This window comes from Spodoptera frugiperda, chromosome 25 (assembly GCF_023101765.2).
Source record: "Spodoptera frugiperda isolate SF20-4 chromosome 25, AGI-APGP_CSIRO_Sfru_2.0, whole genome shotgun sequence".
NCBI lineage: Eukaryota > Metazoa > Arthropoda > Insecta > Lepidoptera > Noctuidae > Spodoptera > Spodoptera frugiperda.
This window is the reverse complement of record NC_064236.1, coordinates 12,173,072-12,184,713: the sequence shown is the minus strand read 5'-3', so window position 1 is coordinate 12,184,713 and position 11,642 is coordinate 12,173,072. Positions and strand designations below refer to the sequence as shown.

At 33.4% G+C, this 11,642-nt stretch overlaps 1 protein-coding gene across 1 annotated transcript; it reads left to right on the top strand.

Moving 5' to 3' along the window:
- Window positions 1–120: 120 nt before the first annotated feature.
- On the top strand, window positions 121–11,395 carry LOC118264146 (N(G),N(G)-dimethylarginine dimethylaminohydrolase 1). The gene is made up of 5 exons (XM_035576558.2): window positions 121–745; window positions 2,606–2,708; window positions 2,929–3,026; window positions 4,873–5,100; window positions 6,245–11,395. The coding sequence occupies exons 1-5, from the start codon at window positions 482–484 to the stop codon at window positions 6,350–6,352; spliced, it is 801 nt and encodes a 266-aa protein (XP_035432451.1). The 5' UTR covers window positions 121–481; the 3' UTR covers window positions 6,353–11,395.
- Window positions 11,396–11,642: the final 247 nt, after the last annotated feature.

The following is an 11,642-nucleotide window of genomic DNA, read 5'->3' as shown; positions in this document are numbered from 1 at the left end:
GTAAAAGTTACGATATCACGAATCGAATACAGTAGGCACAACACTCGCTGCGCATAAATGCTTGGACTTTTACAGTTTGTCATTTGTCGCTGTCAAGAGTGTCAAGTCGCATTGTGTCAAATGTCAATATCCTCAAAACGGAAGGGACTATCGGTATCGGTGACACCTAGAGTAGACTTGACAGGAAAATCGAATCTCTTCAACTGAAAAATAATTTAATTTAATTTTTGCGTCAAAGGCCTTGGTCTGGTCTTTCTTAATATCTTTGAGTTTCATTATTAAATAATATTATTTCTTCCGCGTATCATGTTAGTTTTGGACGAAGTACTTGTGTAGAGTAGCCCACTGAATACTTGGCTGGTTTAATTATTGCCTTCCAAGCGGAGCAATAGAATACCTAACTACACTTCATCTCCATCAACTCAGTTGGGAATTTAACGAGAAGAAGCTACCTATCGATTTTACCTATATTTAATTTAAAATGGATTTCAAGATGCACGAGTTTACCCACGCTATAGTGGGGAAAGCTACTCCTGGGTCGAGCTGTGGAGATGGTGTTGAATTCGACGAAGTACGACGTCAACATGACTGCTATTTGAGACTCTTGAGGGAGTTGAATATAGAAGTGGTTGAAGTCAATTTGCAAGGCTCGTTGAGTGATAAGCTCTTGCTGGAGAATCTAGCTATTGCTTGCCATGGTATTGCCCTCCTTCCAAGGAACAACTCGTCTATTGAAGCTCACAACGTAAGTAAACTTGTGTTTGTGATTGCTGATATATACCACATAACTATTACTGTAGCATTCTAGGTTCTCGGAATTTCAATTATAATTCCAATAATGTTTTATTTTGCAGAGAATGTTTATTAATCTAGTATATAAGTAGCACTGGCAATTGGCGAATCAATGTAAAATATGCATAATACATTTATATTGTGTCAGCTTGACAAATATGCATGTTTTTCATAATTAAATGTTGTTTTTCAAACTATTATACATAACTAGCAGACCCGACAGACTTTGTCCTGTCTACACGTCTTTAACACGTTTCCTGTCCTATGAGCCACATATGGTTCAGGAAAAGTGCGCTTGAAAAGTACTAATATGTTCCTGAGCCATATGTGCATCAGGGCACTTATATAACTAAAAGTATTCCTGAACCACATGTGATTCATGAGCGTGCAGAAGCTAAAATGTCTCTCTACGCTCATGAAAAATTTCATCAAACTCGGTCCAGTTGTTTAAGAGAAGTTCAGTGACATACACACTTACAGAAGAATTATATATATAAAGATATGCGCAATTTTATTGTACTGTGAAAGGAACATACCTAATGTTTCAATCAATATTATTGAAATATCAAAGTTATTAATTTTCCATAATTATGTCCCCTATTCTAGAAATAGAAATGTTTATCGAGGGCTAATCATTTCTATTTCTAGAACAGTAGTTAATTATAATATAGGTATGCTATTAGGTATGACATAATTACCTAAGTTTTTATTTCAGGTCATTTATCCTGTAATTATTTTAGATTGTTATGATGATTTAATGTAGTGCTATAAACCTAAATTAATTTACATTTTAATGACTTTTCTGAATATTCCATTTTCTATAATATCTATCTATAGTGAGATACATATTACGCAAAATTATTGAATCTTTGGATTTTCTGACATGAACTCAGTACCTTTAGTATGAATTTACTTTAGGTTAAAATTAATTGAAATGGGAGCATGTTCAGTGCTGTTATTGGCTGGCTCAATAAACCAACCAATCAGAGCACCAAACCCAATCTCGTTACTGTTCTTTTAAACTTGAGGCAAACTTGTACTAAGGGTACAGGTTGTAGTTTGAAACACTGTTTTATTAAAATCTGTCCAATAGATAGTCCATTTCACAAAGTTGCTGCAAGACTACTACTCTAATTGATAATGAAACTAGCACTGAATTACCAGTTAACTTAAAATTTAATATTAACAATTAAGTTACTGAAATGCAAGATATGCTACTAATAATTTTATCAGGTCTATCTTTTATTTAGGTACTATTATCATTTGAAACAGTTAATGAGAATTGTGCAGTTCTTGAGTCACAACTCAAGATTTAAGCATATTATGTCATACAATAATTGAATGCATATGTAATCTAATTTAGCCTTTGAAGTAAATTAATGTGACCTCATTATCGTATTTGCAAATTGACATCCAGACCTGATCCCTTAATTAAGGGAATTACTCATGGTTACGTAATTTTATGGCTTACATGACTCTTGAATATTAAAGAAGTATGTGTATTTGTTGCTTTGCATAAATGCCATGGCGAAATTGTCTTTAATTTGTCAGCATAACGCATTTGCAGTTGCAACATATTTAAACTCATTTATTGAAAGAAATTGGCATAGTTAGATTAAACATAATTTTAAGACAACAAAAATCTGTTGAAGGCAAATCTTCCGCTAGCGCCATTCACTTTTGCCAACATGACATTTAAAGTGTTAACAGCTTCCAGATATATATGGACAGGAATCTGGTTTTATCTAAGCTTCTTTCCCAGACTACAACATAAAGCAAAAGAGTGTATAAATTAGTTTTTCTCTTGTTGCAGACAAAAATATTAAAAGAGATTTTGCAAAAAGAATTGGGCCAGACTGTCATTGATCAAGTAGACCCCGATGCCAATATTTCATGTGCAGATGTGTTGTTCACAGGTAAATATAGTTTGTACAAATAAAGGCACAATCAACTTTTATGTTCTGTTCAATTGATGTTATGAGATTTGTTTGAGGACTCACAATGGCATCTGCCTAAGTGGTGTAGTTTTTGCTCTGCTCCTAAATGCTGTGTCGATATTAGTGCCTACCGCTTTGAGGAGTAACTGTAGAATGGAACTTAAATAAGTTAAAAATAATTTATGTTTAAATGTTTCAGGCCGAGAGTTCTTTGTTGGCATTTCTGAGAACACAAATGAAGCTGGAGCTAGCGCTGTAGCTGAAACATTTCCTGAATTTCCTTGCACGCCTATTAAGGTAAGATTTTACTGAATATGTTAAGATTTGCTGTTTGTGACATTGTTGTATGTAACATTGTCATAATAGCATATTATTAAACAAACACATTTCTGTCTGTTTGTTCGCTGTGAAGAAATATATATTTAGATAATTTATTGGTGAAATCATATTATGTGCTAGTTTGTCATAAACAATAATCCAATTAGCTTCTTCAATCTTCACTGAGCCGAGTACCCATTTTACTTTATTATAATGATGGCAAATACGGCTAATATTGTTTTTCAATACCGACATTAAACATCATGCATTGACAATATAGCGATCCGCCAAGTATTTATGGTTGTACTAGCTATTGCTGCGCGGCTTCAACGGATTTGCTGAACTCATATTGAATGTACAATGATTTAATTAGCCTAACTTATATTATAGCCTTACAATCAATTAAATTACTATCCAACACAAAAGGAACTATTCAATTCCGAACTATAATTCCGGAATTTAGCGTGTTCAACCTAACACAATCTTTAGTTTTATTATTAGACAAGTTATTTTAAATTAATTTTCACATTAAACATACAGCCTAGCAGGAAAATAGTATGGAATGTGCTTTAGTTATTTATATATCATATTATTACTGCTTTAATGTGATTCACATTAGCATTTGAGAAACTAGCTATTTATCCATACTTGTTATGCAAATTAACAATGAATAAAATATATGTAATTCCCGCGTTTGTTCTTAGAAATCGTGAGGCACGAAATATATGTAATAGGCCTACGATATATCGTATTATTAGATGATTCTCATAAGCCTACGTATATCGTATTATTAGATGATTCTAATAAGCCTACGTTTATCGTATCCTAGTATCAACCTAATAATGATTTCGTCATAATTATATGCAATTATAGAGATTTTCTGGGAGTTAGGGTGCTTTTCCACCAGAAATAAGCTATGCTATGTTGCTGTGGATGCGTTTGGCTTCCACCAATTATATTCAAGCCAAGCTATGTTTTTTAAATGGAAAGATGGGTGTTATGGATGCATGCTATAGATGTGTGCTAGGGAAAGCTTCCCTACTATCGATATATGGCATACTCAAACTGCGCATCATCCTCACACAGCTACATAGTTTATTATCAGTAGAAACGGTCACATAGTTTCACAGCTTAGCTATTACGTCTTCGTAGCATAGCTACATAGTACATCTCTGGTGAAAAATCACCCTGATTATCATATTGCCCAGGTTTATCCGTTTATCCACTACTGGACACAGGTCCATTACTGGACCTGTCTCCAGTAGTGGATGAACCAGGCCTGTGCCTGTGCCTAATCTGTGAAATACTTCTCTAATTGCTGCATCTCTCAGCTATCTAATTCTAGTAATTCTGGCGATATCGTCCACCCAACCCATTTTTAAACGACATTCATTATAATTATCCTATTGTAAGCTATACACACAGTGTTGTTGTTTAGTTTTATATAAATATTATATTACACTACCATAATTGACAAAATACCTAACTGTCCTTGTCATATTTAATTTATTAGGTACTATCCGATGAACTCATACCCCCTGGTCGTGTATATTACACGTGTACTTTAAAATTCTAAAGGGTCATTTATACAATACTATTTTCTTGTTTACCACCTTGTTTATCAAATTAAATTTAAGTAGCGTAATTGTGGATTTTCAAATATTTGTAAGCAATTGTTATACACTAAAATTGAACGCAAATATTGTTTTTTAGACCAAGCAAGTCAACAACAGGGAAGAAACTTGTATTGTGTACATGGCATAACCTTTATAAGAGATGCTCTACCTCATACGTTTAGTCCATATTATTATTATTAAAATTACAGATATCCAAAGGTTGTAAAGAATTAAAGAAGTACATCACGATGGCAGGCCCTGATGTGTTATGTGTCAGTGCCAGCAAGGAAGCCAAAGAATTGCTTAAGAGGATCGAACGTGAAGCAAACTTCACCTATCAAACTCTGACGGTTCCAGAAGACGAAGCCGCCAACTGTGTTTATGTTAATGGTACTCTAATACACAGGGCTATTGAGGAAATCCCTGAGGCATTCAAGGTATTTGTTTTTCTGCAATATTAATTTTATAATGGTAATGTTTTTAATAATGACTGCCTTGTTGATCGAGTAAGTAAGTACAACTGCCGGACAAGGGGTCTCCAGTTCGATTCCCGATTCGAACAAAGTAAAATTTCGAAAATTTCTCAGTAGCATGAGGTCTGGAATTGTGCCCATGGCAATAGGCTCACCCCCTAATTCATTGGACATGGGAACAAATGGTGAAAAGTGGGTATACATTGTGTAGCGGCATTACGTGCCGTAATTTGCACCTCTGCCTACCCCTTCGGGGATAAAAGACGTGACGTTATTTTTAATAATGAGTCATCTACATGGTTGACATTACGACGACTGGGTGGCCGGTTGCTATGCACCTAAATACTCACAAGGCCAAGTCCCAAAGAGTTACCCATTTGGACCTTTTTATACGCTTGGACTATCCGGCATCCGGAGCGTATGTAAAGGGCCTTTGTGTGATCCTTAAATCGCTTTATTAGGCTTGTATGTATTGTGTTTTATATACTTTTATTTTGAAGAAAAAAAAATTACATGATTCTCTAATACTGCTGTTATAGTACAATACCTGTACTAATAAGGGGCTGGGCTGAAAGATTATAAAATACATGGAGATGAAATATTGGTCACCATCATTATGTTTGCTTAGTTATCAACATTTTTTTTTTTTTATGAGACTTGCCGGTAATCGAGCAGACGTATTACCTGATGGTAAGCAATCGCCGCCGCCCATGGACACTTGAAACACCAGAGGCTTTACAAGTGCGTTACCGGCCTTTTGCGAGTCAGGAATTTAAGGGTTGTTGTTCAGGAATGGGGATGGGGAAGATTGGGAAGGGGGGTGATTACGCCTCCGGTAACCTCACTCACACAACGAAACACAACGCAAGCGTTGTTTCACGTTGGTTTTCTGTGAGGCCGTGGTATTACTCCGGTCGAGCCGGCCCATTCGTGCCGAAGCATGGCTCTCCCACACTTAAATTGACTGATGTTTCTTATAAAGTCTTTTTATACTCCTTTCGACTTATCTCTCAATTTGTCCAAACCCACTAATCCTTCTAAACTACAACACAACAACAGCAACATATTATGTATGGCATAGCATTAATATTAAGCTCGTATGTTCCAGGTCTTCTGTGAAAGAATCGACTTTGCTAGAAGATCTATCTGCTTTTCGGAGTTCGCGAAGATGCAGGCTGGTTTGAGTTCGTGTTGCTTGCTTGTAAGGAAACCTTAAATCTATTCAGTTGTATGTTTATGGAGTTCGAAACACCTTACCGTTCGCTATTTTGACAAAATAGGGGTTGGCTTCCTAAAAGTTACCATCTAGAATCGTTGTATTTGAAAATACTTCTGATTGTAAAGTCTCGTTGTTGATATTAAGTTCTGACTATTAAATTGAAACGTACATACTTCAGTTAGCAAAGAAACGACACGAAACTAATGCGGACGGTGTAGGTGTTGCTTAGCTCTTGAGTTAATAATAATTGAGTTATTTACTTTATTTACCTTTGGCCCAATATCACTAAATATAAATTATTTTATTGCAAAACAAACAAGCATCTGAATCAAATCGATAAAAGTAAACTGTTTACCTACACAAATGTTATTGATTTAAGAAAATTCTTATAATTTGAACTATCCTACCTCAACACAGATTAGCTATATTATGTCGCACAGTGCAATATTATTATTGTTCCACATAGAATTAGTTACTCCTACAAGTACAAAAAATAGTGAAATTGGGCTTTAAATAAATCTAACAACTTATTGCTTATTCTACAGTTTACGTTCTCATTTAAATAATGGCTATTTTACACCAATGACAATAAAATAAATGAACAATAAGTAACCAAACAAATAATGACGTAATACATTGTTTTACCCTTGTATTGTATTGATTAGCTTTTCGGTACCTTAGCGACAGCGTAATTTATGGTTTATAGTTAAGCAATTTTGATACAAGTATGACACATTTATAGTGTCATGTAATACATAACCTACATGAGTAGGTATGTATGTTCTACTTATCGAGAATTTTCCATTATGCATTTATCAGATATAAAAGAAAATCAATCTACGTCTGTCCTTCTTAATGTGTCACAAAAATCTATTTGCCAAAATAAGTAAAATCTCTTTAAATATTATCTTGTCAAAAAAATGGTTCTATAAAAATCTCTTTTCTTAATTATTCTTCAACAATTTAGTATTCCATTTACTTTCTAGTCCATCTTACATACAGATCCACTAAATCAATTACGATAGATGTAAATATGTACGTAATGTAGAATCTACATCTTTTCCCAACGTTTTAGACTTACGGTACCCAAATATTTACTCTTGATGGTTGTGTGTGTCACAAATTGGTGTATTCAGTGTCGGATTAATTCAGAGCTTTTAAAAATTCCTATCAAGAAGCTTTTAGTTTAACATCTACTGAATCCTCAGCCAGAACTTTGTAGCATGCGACCTGGCAGTGATCAGCCCTGACTTGACTTAATGTCACAACGCCCTCTGCCCCAATTAGGGTACTAGGGTTCCATAGAAGTCGTCCATCGCGATCTGTCTTGAGCTTCCCGCTTCACCTCGCTCATACCGATGCCCGCCGCTTCGCCAACACTGGTCGACATCAGTCGACCATGATTCTTTTTTTCCGGAGGATTACAATTCGATCGACCAGCCCTGCACATGATCATCTTTTAAGAGCCAGTTTATCATGAGCTTGCTTTCTATGATCTTTCTACGCAGTAAACGGTCAGTTTATACTGGTTATGCATAGTACAATCAGGGTTTCACCTGGTTCTCCTGGTTCAGGGTTCTCTCTTCTCAGGGTTCTCTCAGAATTCACCTGGTTCTCCTGCGTATCCGTCACTGAGTATATTACTCTTTTTACATCTTTAATGATGGCTTATTCAGTTCGGAAAGGCTTCTACTAACTTACAAAATATTAATAGAAAAAAGTTTACAGTTCTAACCCTTTTTTTGATCATTCCTTTGCCTTATAGACTGAGTATAATGTACCTAGATCTCGTTTTCAAGATAATTTACATTCAAATATTAAAACGTCATCTTTCTTACTAAAACGTTTATTCCAATAATATATTCCTTATCATGCATTCCCCTATTATTTAGTTTGTAGATTAAAAAGTATTCTTTTACCCAAAATAATTATAAATGTGTAATGTTTACCTTTTGGTTGTATAAACATGTTTAAAACTTTTGTTAAACAGTTTTCAATTGGTTTCTGTAACTCAGAAACGTTCCATATTGGTGTAGTATTTTAGTCTATAAAATAATGACATTAAATCGATTTAAGTGTCATGGTGTATTTGATTATGTCAGCAATTGTCTGTAAATTTATTTTGTTTGTACTAAATGTATTCATTTTATCTATGTATAACATGTTCTAATATCGTCTTATCTATGTTTAACTTACTGAAGCTGTAATAGAATGTTTAAGTATTTATTCAATAATAGATATAGTGTCTGTAGGGAAAGAACAGCCACACTCTAGGGGCAGATTTGTTGACCCTTGAACCCCAAACCTTATAAAAAGTTACTAAAACTATAGGAATCAAGTTGTAGCACAAGCTACTTGTACCTATTGTGATTCCTATAGTATTAGAATTCAGAGTAGTTGTTCAAACACATCAAGCCCTTTATATGAATGAAAGTTTAAGAAAACTGATAAAATATAATATGTAAATACAATTTCTCTTCTTCAGTAACATCAAAATATGTATTTAAAGGTTACCTACATCTATTCTCTTAAAAATGTTCTCATAAATATTGACTATCGAATGAAAAATTATTGTTTTATATTCATCTAACAAATACCTACTCCAAAGTTAAATTGTAAAGTAACTTGTCTATAGTTATATTTTAGTAGATTTTTCCATTTATCCAATTTTCTAATTACTTAGGACTTTATTTATTCATGCAAGTTTTCTTAATAATTTGGATAATTATTCGCTTACGCTTAAGCCTCGTACCCACTAGGAACATTTGTCGAGAAACATGTGTCCCCGGAGACATTGGGCGATGTCGGGCGACGTCAGACGACATCGCCGCGACATTGTTGAAACTGTTCCTTATCGCACAGACAACAATGTGTCGCTCGACAAATGTTTCTACTGGAGACAACGCTTTATTTTCCGATGTTGCCGCAACAAAAAAGTTGCTTGCTAACATATATCTCAGTGTTCTAGTTGGATAGTTTTATTGTAATTCTATATTGTGATGTTATAAAAAGTATTAAATACTTGTAACTGTCTTGTGAATCTCTGTACTGTACCTATTAAAATTATTTAATTACACTTGCGTATTGAACGCACTTTTTTGTTTGTATGAAATTTAAGTAATATATTGTTGTTGAGTATTATTATAACTTATTAAATTATCGAAATATAGACGCCAGACTGCAGTTTGTTGTTTAAAACATTATTACCATGCTAAGGCATTTTTAGGAATATCGTGCATATTCATTAAATGCTTCACAGGTCATATAAATTTAAATATATTTTTTTCTTGTAATTCAAAATCTATTTCATTAACCAAGTCTTGGCGTCTGGTTTATAAGTATTTATATTGTAGTAATAGCAGTTTATCTATATTTTAACTTAAAAGTATTAGTCGTATTTTATTTTAAGCTGCATAATTATGATATGTTCTATATCTATATTCTTAATTATTATTATGCACAATTTAAATGTTCTGTAACGTAGTTTAAACTTTATGTACTCGAAACTATGATATATTTTTCCGTGAACTTTGTATCTCTTTAAAGATCTGATTATGGTTGTATTTATATAGCGTGTTGTTATAATTCAGTGTTCTCACAATTCTGGGTTGTCAAATAAATGCTAAAATATAGGTGTCTATTGTAACTTTTGTAATTTATGGCAATAAAATATTCTTTGCTAGTACAAATAACCATTTTGTAAGTACAAATGAAGTCGAAAGAAGAACTAATCACTTATTATTGTTACTCTATTCTCTACTTATTACTTATTATTGTTACATGTGGATTGTGGAGGTTTAAATTGTATCGCGAAATTATTAATGAATTTACTTACATTTGTACTATAAGCTATTTATCTATTGCCATGTTTACTCTTATTGTTAAACAAAAAGTAAAACATATTTGAGAGGCATCTTCATGTCAAACTGAGTAGTTTCGCACAAAACACCTGATTTCCCTTCTGGTAGAATAGCATCTGTACATCAGTGTCGTATTTTGACTTCATCAATTTTCTTCAAAACTACGTTCTAACGCCCAGAGTCTTTTGATCGACGATACCTTACTCGACAGTGGCGCCAACTAGTGAACACTAAAATGACGAATTTAGAAAAAAAATCTTGAGCAATGAGACTGAATTGTAATTTCAAACCATTAGTCAGTCTTCAATTAGTGGAATCATGGACTACCATGCTCTTTCATACATCTTATTAGCGCCCTCTATTGAGTACAAAACCTAAGACTCTTGTTATAAAAAGTTGTTGCTTTGCGCCTTATGTAAAATTTGTCTTTACGTAAAATTTTTGTCTATAAAAAGCCTCATAGTATTTCATATTTGAATGTGGCTTAATGTGACATCAACAGCAATAATTATTATGTGAAATATTTAAGTATTTATTTATTAGTTATTTAGTATTACATATATTATAATAAACTTCCATTTATTGAGCATAAGAAATTAGCCTTAATTGCATTTATCACAGTGGTTGGCTACGCCTTACATATTATACTCATTTTAAGTGCATATTATTGTACGATTTGACAAATATGATATTGTAATTTTGTCATCACAATTGTATTTATTTTCTATGACATATCTACATAGTATATCATCATATTTTATGAAATAACTTATGTTATCATGAACGTGTCATAGGATCAGTGGTTTACGTGTCAATCAGTTTATATATCTACAATATTGATAGCAAGCATTGCCTGTATCTCTACTGCTTCATTTGGGATCACCAACAGGCAATATAACAGCCAAATACCGAATCAATTCAAATATAAAAAATGTATTATTTAATCTATTCTGAACACGATGTACCTATGTAAATTAATGTGACACTGGCTATCGGCTTAATAATTCTACTCTTGTTAACTTAATGATGAGGATTTTAAAAAGTACACATAAACATACCTTTTTATTTAATATGTAATTTTGCGTCATGATAATAATGTGAGTATTTTATGAATGTTAAAAATTGGTGTTGTATAATCCATTTAAATTTAAATATTATTAAAATAAATGATGTATCAAAACTGTTGTTTTTTTCTTCATTTTACTTACCCTACCTACAGGTGATAATAAGATAACATGGAAAATGGTACCGTGCATTAGTGTGCACTACTGTGTTTAAGTGTGGGAGAACCATGCTTCGGCACGAATGAAACAACGCTTACCTTGTGTTTCGATGTGTGAGTGAGGTTACCGGAGGTCCAATTCCCTTCCTTATCCCCGATTCCCCAAAAACCCTTAAATTCATAACACCCAAAAGGCCGGCAACGC

Bases quoted from the DNA above. Each gene is read 5' to 3' on its own strand.
- LOC118264146 (XM_035576558.2), top strand. From the start codon at position 482: ATGGATTTCAAGATGCACGAGTTTACCCACGCTATAGTGGGGAAAGCT. The intron at 746-2,605 runs GTAAGTAAACTT...CTCTTGTTGCAG, and splicing joins CGTCTATTGAAGCTCACAAC to ACAAAAATATTAAAAGAGAT. The intron at 5,101-6,244 runs GTATTTGTTTTT...CGTATGTTCCAG, and splicing joins AAATCCCTGAGGCATTCAAG to GTCTTCTGTGAAAGAATCGA.